General features: G+C 36.4%; 1 protein-coding gene across 1 annotated transcript; it reads left to right on the forward strand.

The window, feature by feature from the left end:
* Window positions 1–1,166: 1,166 nt before the first annotated feature.
* LOC310632777 (sulfotransferase 6B1-like) lies at window positions 1,167–12,864 on the forward strand (the record flags this gene model as incomplete). Its single annotated transcript, XM_083350196.1, has 7 exons — window positions 1,167–1,362; window positions 2,364–2,509; window positions 5,823–5,912; window positions 6,655–6,781; window positions 9,965–10,059; window positions 10,438–10,591; window positions 12,734–12,864. 7 exons carry the CDS (start codon window positions 1,167–1,169, stop codon window positions 12,862–12,864), a joined length of 939 nt encoding a protein of 312 aa, XP_083206322.1.
* Window positions 12,865–13,471: the final 607 nt, after the last annotated feature.

The raw sequence follows: 13,471 nt of genomic DNA on the forward strand, positions 1-13,471 counted from the left end.
AAAGACCTTGCCTAAAAAGGTCAAATTCCCACCACGAATTACAGTGCGCCCACATGTTAAAGGCTGGATGGATGAAGATGGAACAAAAAAGTGGCTGGAAGAAGTTTGGAATGGACGACCAGGAGCAGCCTTAAAGAAAAAACCATCATTGCTAGTTTGGGATATGTTCAGAGCCCACACATCTGATGACATAAAAACATTGGCAAAGTCTTCTCAAGTTACTTTAGCCGTTATTCCAGGTGGGCTTACATCTGTATTACAGCCCTTAGATGTGTGTTTAAATAAACCTTTCAAAGACCGTGTGCGAAAGATGTGGTGCGAATGGATGTCATCTGGTCAAGCCCGACTAACAAAAGGTGGAAATATGATGAAGCCTGACATAGAACTGATAGCAAAGTGGGTTCGTGATGCATGGGAAGAGATTCCAGAGGACATGGTGAAGCACGCCTTCAGGAAATGTGGCATAAGTAATGCTATGGATGGCAGTGAAGACACTGCTTTGCATGAGGAGGACAACTGTGATAGTGATGACAGCGAACTCTGTGACAATGTATATGATGATAACCTCACACCAGCTACAGCTGAAGCTCTGTTTGCAGATACAGATGAGGAGGAGGAATCCAGTTTTGAAGGATTTTGATGCTTGTGTTTTAGCTTGGTTGCTTATTGAGTTAAGGTTTTTGTACATTTAAAGTTATTGTTAATACTTTAATATTATATATTGTTTTTGTTGAATATACTGATAATATATTGTTTTTGTTGAATATACTGATAATATATTGTTTTTGTTGAATATACTGATAATATATTGTTTTTGTTGACCCTCTTTTCCACATGCCTCAATTAAAGCAATTTTATTGTTATCTACCTGTATTTTTATTTTTGAAATTTACCGTGAGCTGCTGCATTTCCCAGTCTCGGCTTATACTCGAGTCACCAACTTTTTCCAGTTTTTTGGGGTAAAATTAGGGGTCTCGGCTTATAATCGAGTCGGCTTATACTCAAGTATATATGGTATTTCTTAACAGTTAATTAGTAACAAGATATGTACCTTCAGTGTGTTCTTTGTCATGTGACAGATGATTTCTCTATAAATGTATTCGCTTCACTTACAAAGCCAACTGAATCTCTAGGTAACCAATCTGTGGCCTTAGAACAACACAACCATGGATCCAAAACACTTCAGCAAATTTCTAGATGAGAAGCTGGAAAAAAATGAAAAGTTTGCTCCTTCAGAACGGCTGTTTATGTATGATGGGGTATTATACCCTGCTATGATCTCCTGCCCGGAAACTCTGAAAAGGGTTCATACTTTTAGAGCTTGGGAAGATGATGTCATATTAGTGTCATACCCCAAAACAGGTAAGCATTACAGTTTTGCAAGGAATACTATTGTCTCTGAACACATAGAATATAGAATTATACAGCTGGAAGGAACCTTGGAGGTCTTCTAGTCCAGCCTCTTTTCTAGGCAGGAGAACGTATACCATCCTTGTAAATGTATGTATGTTTGATAGTTTCTTTAGTGTTTCTAACAGAATTCCTGTTAAATAAAAATTAGCAGATTCCAGAGCACTAGACATATTATTATGATAGGTTAAATAATTTCTCTTTGTGAAATCCTTCAGTGATTACTATGTTTAAGCTGACATTCTTGACCTTCTCTGTGTTTCCAGAAATACAGAAGTCATACAATGAAATTGGCATTTTTGCTTAAAATAATCAACAATACGAAAACTTCAAAACTAACTCTGAAAATGTCAATTACATATTTTCCAAATCAATCTATGCAATGTATGAAAATACATAAACAAATGTTGTAAAATTCATTTCCTTATTGTTTGTGTAATATTGAAAAATGACTTTATTACGTTCTTGGCAGGCCAAAACACTGGTATATTGATAAATTCTGTATACTGGGGATATATTCAAAAAGAATTACATATAACACATATCTAATGAAACTGGATAGATTTATCTATTCAAGGTTGCAATGACTTTGATTCTGAGATTGTGAATATTTCATATAAAGTTGATTATAATATAGCTCTATCAGTTTTCTATGTTTATATACATATTCTTGTTTTAAGAAGACAGTTGATATTTGCCATTTTCAGTAACAATGTCTAATGTCTAGTTTGATATTAAATTCTTGCTCAACAACTTTACATGCTTAAAGTTACTGTGCATGCAACAGACATCAGAGCTGCACCCTCTTCTCATTCTTTTTGAAGTTTCATGCACAATATTTATTCTTTTCTTGTTTCTATGTTTATGTTTTCAACTCTGATATGGTTGAAATGGCCTTTGGTCAACATATGTACCCTTATATATTAAGTGACAACATTTCTGCATTTCTTCAGGTTCAAACTGGGTTGGGGAGATTTTAACACAGCTGGAAATTGCTTCTGGAAAATATGATGAAGATGAACAGAAGCGAAGGAAGCAAATATTGCAAGAATTATCACTATTTCCTTATCTTGAATTTGGAGATCCAGAAAAATTTGAGGTTAGAAATCAGAGAAATACTCCATAGCTTCTATCAAGTGGCAGGAAAGTCGTATAAAAGATTTACAAGTTGAGAAGGGTTTGTACACAGGAGTCCTATTTATATAAGGTAGAGCACCTTGAGACTTCGTCACAAGGTGAAATTCATTCATTAGAAAAGAAAAGAGCTGGATGGGTGCAAGAGAAAAATAGGGATGTTTGTGTGAGGTCTCTGTGTTCAGCTCATAGTAAAGATTTATTGTAGATCATTGGAGCTCTAGTTCAAACAAAGCCCTTAAATATCATAACATTAAACTATAAGAAGTAAACTAAAGTAGGGGCTGGCATCCTTGTAGCACTCATCTAAATGTGTATGTATTGATGGGAAATGGTGACAGAACACACAAGGAAGCCACCAGTGACATCAAGTCCCAAGTCAGCAGAGACAACATTTTTAGTTTTTCTGGTTTGGTTTTTAGGTGAATTATTTCTATTCCAAAGCTTAGCCAGCCTTATTTAGTGATATTTCCATTGGAATATAGAGTGAAATTGCACTTTGAGTTTTGATAATATGCTACCAAATATCAGTGGTTAACACCCACACACTGCCAATTCAGAAACCATATATAGGCTATATGAAGACAAACAAATAGGACTTGAAATGAAGATTGTCAGAAATTTTCAGCTTGTCCTTATTTTAAAATATTTCATGTTGCTCTGTATCTTGTCATGAATACTTAGTTCAACTCATGCCCTTTTTCATAGACTGTTATAGAAAAAATGCATTTTATCAATAACAGTCATATAATTTAAATTCAAGTGTCCATTCCACATCTGAAGAATTTCCTCAATCTATATCCTTATTATACTGATGGAGACCATATCCATTTCTCTGGAATCAATTAAGGGACCATTGTATCCAATCAAGATTTCCATGTCAACTGAAAAGTTCTGGAATGCTGTATTGAACACATTGGACACAATTTAGCCAGGGAAATTTGGCCTAGAACTGTCTTCAGTGATTTATTTCTATTACTTGAAATGAGATGCCAAAAGTCATTTTTAAGCACACTGTTTGCATGACAAGAAAAAGCATATTCAAAATGTTGGCTTCCATCTGTGTATATTTTCTTCCAAAGTGTCTCAATGATCTGATGTCTTTTAACCATCTCCAAACTCAAAGGCAGCATGTCTTAAACCATTTGTAATGATCTAGGAAGCAAAAACTAAAGAACACTATTGAATTTGCTTCCCTTCTAAGTCCACTCTTGCCTTCAGCCTCCTAGTGCAAGTGAGGGGAGCTTTCAGGACCCCAACCACATAAACTGGGTAGGTCTCATAAATCAGATTTATTAAAAGAGAAGAGTAGCATTGGTTTCTGTTTCAACAATGCAAAAATAATAATGTAAGCAGCATGCGGCAATGTATTTCCTTCTCCCTTCTTCCTCTGCCTACAAAGACTCCTGAAGAATAGAAATAGTAATAGCATTTATTTAGACTTATATACTGGCCCATAATGCTTTACAGCACTCTCTGGTGGTTTATGGTGTCAGTATATTGCTCCCAACCATTTGGCTCCTCATTTTACCAAGCTCAGAAGAATGGAAGGCTGAGTCAATCTTGAGGCCTGTCAGGATCAAACTCCAGGCTGTGGGCAGATTTTGCCTGCAATACTGCATTCTAAGCACTGCACCTCAGGGCTCTTCAGAAAAGGTTGGAATAGAACAAATTGATATATGGCTTTATTGCTTTATTCTGTACACACCTATCTCCCTGCCTGCAAGAATATTACTATTGTGCCATTTTCTATGTGTGCATGTCATTGTGTTTGTTCTAAAATGTAACTATGTAAGCCATATAATTTCCCAAATTATTAACCAACTGTCTTAACCAAATGTGTTAATTATACAGGAGATACAATGGCTCAGAGATTAAAAATGCTAAGCTTGTTAGTTGGAGAGCTGTCAGCCTGGATTTGAGACATGATCTCCATGCAATGGAGTGAGCTCCCATTACTTGCCCCAGCTCCTGCCCACCTAGCAGTTCTAAAGCATGCAAATGCAATTAGATTTTAATAGGTACCACTTCAGTGGGAAAGTAACAGCATTCTGCCTTTGGCATTTAGCCATGCTGGCCACATGACCATGGAAATTGTCTCTGGGTAACATTGGATCCCTTGGCCAAGAAATGGAGATGAGTCATACATGAGTGACAGGGAAACCTTTACATTTACCTTTTTTGTTAATTATGCTTAGATAGCAATATCTAGCCAAATAATTACCTTCTTGAGTCTTTTATAATCCTCAATTGGGTAGGACCAAATTTTCAAAGAACAATTCTCCTCTCTTTTCTGGCATCCTTCCATTACACCAGAAGTGGTGGTCTTTGGTCCACCATGAACTTGAAAACTTTTAGCATTCAAACTAAATCCAGTTAAATTTGCTAGCCACATTCCCCTCCCTCCCAGTTCCAAAACCTCAACTCTAATTCCCTTTCTGCTTCCCTCACCAGCTTGTTTTCAACATCCTTCAAACTCTTAGCGTCAGATCTCTGTATACGTCCAAAAAACAACAACCATGTCTGCTCTGCCCCAGTGCTTTTACAGAGGAATTTATCACTCTCCAAATACAGCACATATATTGGGGAGATCATGTCACAGAATGACAATCAGTGTGTAGCTGCTCAATTCTTTCACATTTACACTGCACTGTCAATTCCACAGTAACTTTCCTCACATCAGTCAGTATGATTTATATGAAACAATCTCGTAATTAAGTGGGGTCAGGCAAAAGCAACCAGAAGGACTCCTGGAGAGTCTCAACAGGAGTTTTATTGCTAGTTGCATGTGTTACACAAAACTCATTATACTGTATGCTTTCCCTTGGGTACAGCAAGATAAGGCTTCAAGGATTCTGGGGGACGTCAGACCTGTGCTGCTTCTGTAGAGCAATAACTACAAACTCAGTCCCCACTTAACATCTCCTTCAAGTCTAATTGGAGATTCCACCAAAGAGTTTATGATGACAAAGATCAGTCGGACTCAGATTTTTTTTTTAAGGATGAACTTTGATATCCCTAATTTATACTTCAACTGGATAAAAAGCATCCACGAAAGAGACTTAAAACAAGATGGATTGACGACATCAGCAAATATTGTGGACCCAATTACTGTAAAAGAAAACTCAGGACTGTATAGGTTGGAAACAAGAGAAAGAGGCCTTCATCTTGCAGAGGATGGACGATGACTAAAATTATGATGATGATGAATTTATACTTGTGTATAGTTTTCTTTGCATAAACGCTATTAACTTCCTTTTATTTTAATATGATTAAAGAGGATAGAAAAACTGCCTTCCAGAAGAGTTATAAAAACACACCTCAGCCCTCAAAAGTTGCCCAAGTCTATTTTTGAAAAAAAGGCAAAAGTAAGTACCTTAATTCTCAATTAAGACAATTTTATATATCATTGTTATATACTGTATATCATCTATCAATGAAGTGTTGTCAAATAAATTTACATAGTAAAATAGGACAGCAAGCCCAAGATCATACCAACTTTTCAGGTTCTGAACTGGCGTGGAGCACAGTTATAAAAAACTGTATTTTTTTCCAAAATAAAAATTGAATGATTTCTTTTTCTGGTTTTCAAGCAAGCAGGAAAGGTGCAACATTGCAGCTCGAAGTTTCAAATTGTTGCAGGTTGATTTTATTTTTTAGTATTGTATCAGGCAAGTTCATCAAATCAGTGGTATCTTCACTTAATTATTCAGACTGAACCATTGGTAAATATCTCATGTTAAATATTCTTAGCTTTGCTGGTTACAATACTTTACTTAGGATCTCGGGAAATGGTAATGGAAGAGATTGCACAACCATTTATTCAGAAGGGTACGTGGTCTCCTGTGTGAACAGGAGACTGGAATAGAAGACCTTTAAGTTCCCTTCCAACTGTTATTCTGCTATTTTGTCTTGGGAAGGAACTTTATTTTTTAAAAAAATACTTTTCTCTTAATTTGATAGTTTTATCTCTAATCCCCATTCAGTTCACTTCCAAATACGTTTGAATTATCATACTTAGATTTTTAGAAATGGGATGTTTTTACTTTTCTGGCTCTGCTCTTCTAGATTTTACATTTACATGCCAATATACTCTGTTTTGTTTTAAAGATGCTGGTTTTGTTTCGGAACCCAAAGGACACAGCTGTATCTTTCTTCCATTTTGCCAAAGGCATAAAAATAACTTCTGACCAGCAAACCTGGGATGAGTTCTTTGAAGATTTCATCACTGGAAAAGGTGTTCTTTTCTTCTTATTCATTGGACAAAATATACATGCTTGAAATAAGGCAGAAAACGGATTATTCTATTTATCTTTCGGTCTCCTGTACTCTCCGTCTGTCTGTGAAGAAGAAGCAAGATCTCTTTGAACAAAGGGTTCCATTCTCTGTTTGTCTTCAGGCACTAAAACCTATTTCCATTGCTTCAGTACAAAGCAACAATAGTTCCATGTTTAATTTCATTCTCTAAAGTACATCTCACAGACATAAACCTAGATTAACTGCACATTAGCCTAGTATTTGTATACCATTTGTATACCAACCCCATAAACTATTATGTTGTAATGTGATGACAAAGCTCACTCAACTTGCTGAGAAAATGGCAGCATTTCCTATAGTACTGAGCTACAAATTACCCAACTTCATTTTAGCCTAGTATAGCATGTTGTGCGAATTTGGCTAGTAAGTAACCTTTACTTGATTTGTGTTTTCTGTATACATGTCTAATGCAGGCTACAAAGAGAAATATTCTTGCATCCCTTTGTTGTTAGTTACAAAGTCGAGTCCGACCCATCGCGACCCTATGGACAACGTTCCTCCAGGCCTTCCTGTACCATCTTCTGGAGTCCATTTAAGCTCATGCGTACTGCTTCAGTGACTCCATCCAGCCACCTCATTCTCTGTCCTTCCCTTCTTCTCTTGCCCTCAATCTTTCCCAGCATTAGGCTCTTCTCCAGTGAGTCCTTCCTTCTCATTAGGTGGCCAAAGTATTTGAGTTTTAGCTTCAGGATCTGGCCTTCTAAAGAGCAGTCAGGGTTGATCTCCTCTAGGACTGACCGGTTTGATCGCCTTGCAGTCCAAGGGACTTGCAGGAGTCTTCTCCAGCACCAGAGTTCAAAGGCCTCAATTCTTTGGCGCTCAGCCTTTTTTATGGTCCAACTTTCACTGCCATACATTGCAACTGGGAAGACCATAGCCTTGACTATACACACTTTTGTTGACAGGGTGATGTCTCTGCTTTTTAGTGTGCTGTCTAGATTTGCCATGGCTTTCCTCCCAAGGAGCAAGCGTCTTTTAATTTCTTGGCTACAGTCCCCATCTGCAGTGATCTTGGAGCCCAGGAAAATAAAATCTGTCACTACCTCCATTTCTTCCCCATCTATTTGCCAGGAATTGAGAGGGCCAGATACCATGATCTTGGTTTTTTTAATGTTAAGTTTCAACCCAAGTTTTGCACTCTCCTTCTTCAACCGCAACAAGAGGCTCTTTAGTTCCTCTTCACTTTCTGCCATTAGAGTGGTATCATCTGCATATCTTAGGTTGTTGATATTTCTTCTGGCAATCTTAATTCCAACTTTTGATTCATCTAGCCCTGCTTTTCTCATGATGTGCTCTGCATATAAGTTAAATAGGCAGGGCGACAGTATACAGCCTTGCTGGACTTCTTTCCCAATTTTGAACCAATCAGTGGTTCCGTGTCCAGTTCTCACTGTTGCTTCTTGGCCCACATATAGGTTTCTCAACAAACAAATAAGATGGTCTGGCACGCCCATCTCTTTAAGAACTTGCCACAGTTTGTTATGATCCACACAATCAAAGGCTTTAGCATAGTCAATGAAGGAGAAGTAGATGTTTTTCTGGAACTCTCTAGCTTTCTCCAGGATCCAGCGTATGTTGGCCATTTGATCTCTAGTTCCTCTGTCTCTTCGAAATCCTGCCTGTACTTCTGGTAGTTCTTGATCCACATACTGCTGGAGTCTAGCTTGTAGGATTTTAAGCATAACTTTACTATCATGAGAAATGAGTGCAATGGTGTGATAGTTTGAACATTCTTTGGCACTGCCTTTCTTTGGAATTGGAATGTAAACTGATCTTTTCCAATCCTGTGGCCACTGTTGAGTTTTCCAAATTGGCTGGCAAATTGAGTGTAGCACTTTTACTGCATCATCTTTTAAGATTTTGAATAGCTCAGCTGGAATACTGTCACCTCCACTAGCTTTGTTGTTGCTCAGCTTTTCTAAGGCCCACTTCACTTCACATTCTAGGATGTCTGGCTCGAGGTCAGTGACCACCTCATTGTGATTATCAGGGACATTAAGCTCATTCTTGTATAGTATAGTCCCTTACCCTTTGCAAACACATTCATTTCCATTCAAGAATCATTTGTGAGCTCCTTTGAAAAATAATTCTCTGAAAAGTTAAAGTAATCCATCTACCATCCAGTCAGAGCTGAAGAAGCTTCTTGGCTGAGAAGCGAAATATCTTCCTCAAGAAAATAAATAAATAACATAGTCCAGTTGCCTTTTGAAAAAGCACCTTTGAGACAACCATAACCTGGATGACTGAGAATCTCCATAGATATTGATTCTCTCTCATACACATTTATGTGCTTAATTGCCATTTAATCTTATTGGCTGTTTAAATCAGGATGCATTTTTTCAGCATTCTCTCATTTGACTCCATCAGTTCTACTAGTATTGTTAATGACACAATGAAAACTATTACATCAGTTTTAAACTTAACTTTTCAGTTTAGTGTGAGGAAAGAGATCAAATATATTTACTTTAATGAGTAAGGACCATGATAATTCTGGGACAGGTATGAAGTATCTGCAGGTGGTATCAAAGGAGGGCATGGGGACAAATGACCAAAGTATTACAGTGGCGTGGTAGCACATGTTTTCCTCATGTTGATGAGAAGGTTGTATATTGCCAATGCCTTTATGTGGGGTTGACTATGCTTGAAATGACATATGTTTTGACTGGTACCCCATAAACAAAAATTGGAATTATACACTGTGAATGAATGACAAAGCAAATACCAGTTTTGGTGAATAATTAAGACAATTTAATAAGCACACACGATTAACAAGCCTAGGCTTCAGTGGAGAGGGAGCTGCCAAAAATGTCGGGATGATGGTCATGAGTATACAATCAAATCCTGCACCTTTTAAAAAATGTGTGGTATGTGTGAAAAAAAGCAACAGCGGGTTTTTTGCTGAGCGGCCATAAGTTTTGGATTCCCCCTAAAAATGCTCCTGTTAGCCGAGCAACTCAACAATTAAATAATAATAATAATGGTGATCAATGATTTAAATGGTAATCTGCATTTGTTAATAATCAGAGAAAAAGTGAAATAGAAAGGATACAATGAGAGTTCACACTGAAATCAATATCAAAATGTTCTGTTTAATTCCTATCAGTGGCCTATGGATCTTATTTTGATCATATTACTGAATGGAACAACTATCTGGATGACAGCAATGTATTTTTTATTACCTATGAGGAAATAAAAGAGGTACGTTTTTCAGAGTAAACATTTAGATTTAATTTAATAATAAAATTATGTCTGGCCAAGTACTATATAGTAATGAACAATAGATCAGGAAATAGAAATAGGAAATGCAACTCAGGATTTCCGCCTGGTTACTTTTCTCTAAATATCTCAGGAACATTTTCATTTTAAGGTCAACTTTTGGATCAGCCGATCTACTCTTGCTAATATTTCAAGTGAAACAATGAAAACTGTGTTTTGTTTTATTTCTTTATTTATTCTAATGTGCACAATCCCCGCCTATAAATTTATAAAAAAAATTGTATGGTACCCAGATCAAGACATGAATTGAAGCAATTGAAAGCATTACTTACTTATGTTATATATTGATGTATTATTCAGAATCCAGTTTCAGCGCTGAACAAAATAGCCAAATTCTTTAATTTTTCTGTAACTGAAGAAGAGATTGAGAGCATTGTAAAGAAAACAAGTTTTGAAAGCATGAAAGATAACGCAGGAAACTATGGAAAACTAGGGGAGACACTTTTCCGCAAAGGTAACATTGCAATATTTTTAATAATTTTGTCTACATCATTTAATAGTCTTCTCTAACCTAGTGGCTTTATGGTGTGTGGGATTTCAGCTCTTAATATTTAAAGGTGCTGGCTAGGAATGATAAGGGGTGAAGTCTAGCAATGCGTTGGGAAAGGCTCATGATGCTTTATATTATTCAAATATTAGGGAATATGATACAGACAATCCTTGACTTACAACAGTTTGTTTAGTGATGTTTGAAGTTACAACACCACTGGAAAAAAAATAACATGAGCATTTTTTGCACTTACAACCAGTATCTTCATGATCACATGATCAAAATTCATATGCTAGACAACTGGTTCATATCATGTGTTGCAAGACCCCAAGGTCATGTGATCTTCTTTTGTGAACTTCTGACCAGTAAATTAAATGGGGAAGCCAGATTCAATTAACAACAGTTGTTACTAATTTAATAACTGCAGAGATTCACTTAACTGTTGTGGAAGAAAGGTCATAAAATGGGCGAAAACTCACTTAACAACTGTCTCACTTAGCAACAGAAATTTTGGACTCATTGTGATTATAAGTAGATGACTACCTGACAAATATACGAAGTGAATATGTTAGAATGAATCTGCACCTAAAGCTTTGCGTGTAAGGTGGGACTAGAACTCAGTCTCCTGGTTTCTAGCCTTGTGCCTTAATCACTACATCAAACTATTATATTTCTATTAATGTTTTTGAAACTCCTATAACATAAGGGAGGAGTTTGACCAGTGTAACTGAAATCTGCAGGAGGGAACGACATCTGTACTGTGTCATGGAAAGAGTAGGAAACCTCCATATTACATATAGAAAGCCAGTCTTAATATTGATACTTGTTGTATTTACAGTAATAGTTATTTGCACCCTTATAAACGTGCATATTATTTATCTGTTTGCACAATTTATAGCCATATCTCCTCAAATACTCATGCCAGGCTATAACAAAATAAGACATCAATAAAACCAGTAACAATTTTAGAAGGAAAGAATCCAAATTAAATCAACTTAGAATTAACCTATCTACTTAGCAGCAATTTCCATTGAATTAAAGCAAATTTAAATAGGAGACAATACTAAAATGAAAGCACTAAAAGTCTGAAGAGTTAATAAGCATAACTAGCTACTTAGAATGGATAACTATAAGGTACGAGAATGGTAAGACTGCACCCAGTGATTCCCTGGCTAAAAAAATATATTATATAAATATATTTTACCTACTTCCCAAGAAAATCAAGAGACTATTTAATTGGAATGGTGGGAGGAAAAAAATCAGATTTAATTCTGGAACATAGATAAGATAAATGGATGGATGACAGATAGATAGATGACAGATAGCTAAAATATGACTTCTTTGCACTGCCATGCGGAATCAATTACTCCGTTTAAGGATTCATTCTTCTCTATAATAAACATTTAAATCTCACCTAGATCTATCTGAGAGTCTTCTTGCTGAGTAAAATAGAATGCTGAATAAGCAGACAAATCCCATCGTATGAAACCTGATAGTAATCTACAAAATGCTTATTGAAATGTATTAATCTATGTTTCTCATCCAAAAGCAAATAGCTAAGAGAACCTTTTTGAGGGATAACACAAAGGAGGGAGATCTTTGCCAAATCTGAGAATTGGGTATGGGACATTCTCTAAGTAGGCATAAAGTCTCCCTGTTAACATTAACATTAAGCAAACCATAGGAACTGGGCATCTAAGGATGTCCCTTGGAAGTGTCTTTATTGTGCTATAAAAATATTTATTGTTTTTAAGGAGTTTTGAAGAATGCCTCAAAGGTGCTTTTTCAAAAGGCAATTGGACTTTTTTTGCCTCTTGAGGAAGAAGGAGACTAATTCCTTCCATCACTCCTACCATCCTTCCAGAACCAATGAAACTTCTTGGATGAGAAGCAAAATGTCTTTTTCTTCCTCAATGGGGGAAAAAAAAGTCCAATTGCCTTTTGAAAAAGCACCATTGAGACAACTATGACTTGAATGACTGAGAATCTCCACAGAGGTTTGAAGAATAGCTATTCTTTGGGAGAAAGACTTTCTCTCCCCTTAGATTCCCACCCTCTACCTACTATTGTAATTCTTCTTCTCTTTCTTTCTTTTTCTTTTTCTAGGCATAGTCGGTGATTGGACATCTGTCTTCTCAGAAAGCCAGAGTGAAAAAATGGACAGAAAATTTGAGGAGAGTGTAGCGAAAACTAAGCTTGGAATGATGTTGAAATATGAACTGTACTGCAAAAACTAAAGAGGCCATCAGTTCTACAAATCTCTCAGGTTCTGATTCTCTGCATGTGGATAAACATACTTAAGTTGTTCAAGAAGCATTGGTAGTGCCTTCCTCAGTCTCCAGATGTGCCAGATGTCATTTCTCATAAACCCAACACAGCTATTGGTTGGGTTATGTGATGAATGAAAAATTATAGGAGCTGGAGTCCAACAAACTGAAAAAAATCTGCTTTCACCATTTGTTCCTTTCACCTCTTAGGGATATTTACATATTTGATATTACATACTTATTTTTAAGTGGAAGAACTCTTCCAGAATTAATAAAAAGTATACTTACCTGTAAGAATTTACTCTCTTATTCTATGCAAAATTTGTAGAGCAATTATGAAAGACAATGACTAAGAAGCTTCTATTGTTCCTGATAACAGAATTCCTTATAAATTTTATTTTGCTTTAATACAGAAATTCATCCCCACGTTCGAAAGAAATAAGCTCTTGGTTCTAATCCTTACCAAATGTTCTCTTCTGTATGACCACTAGCACAAAGAAACTTTATAGTGAAGGCTTTCCACAAAGAAGGCAAATGTGCAAACACTATTACACTGTTGTGTCAAAACTCATATTTG

The sequence above is a fragment of the Vipera ursinii genome (genome assembly GCF_947247035.1).
Source record: "Vipera ursinii genome assembly, chromosome: 1".
Taxonomy (NCBI): Eukaryota; Metazoa; Chordata; class Lepidosauria; order Squamata; family Viperidae; genus Vipera; species Vipera ursinii.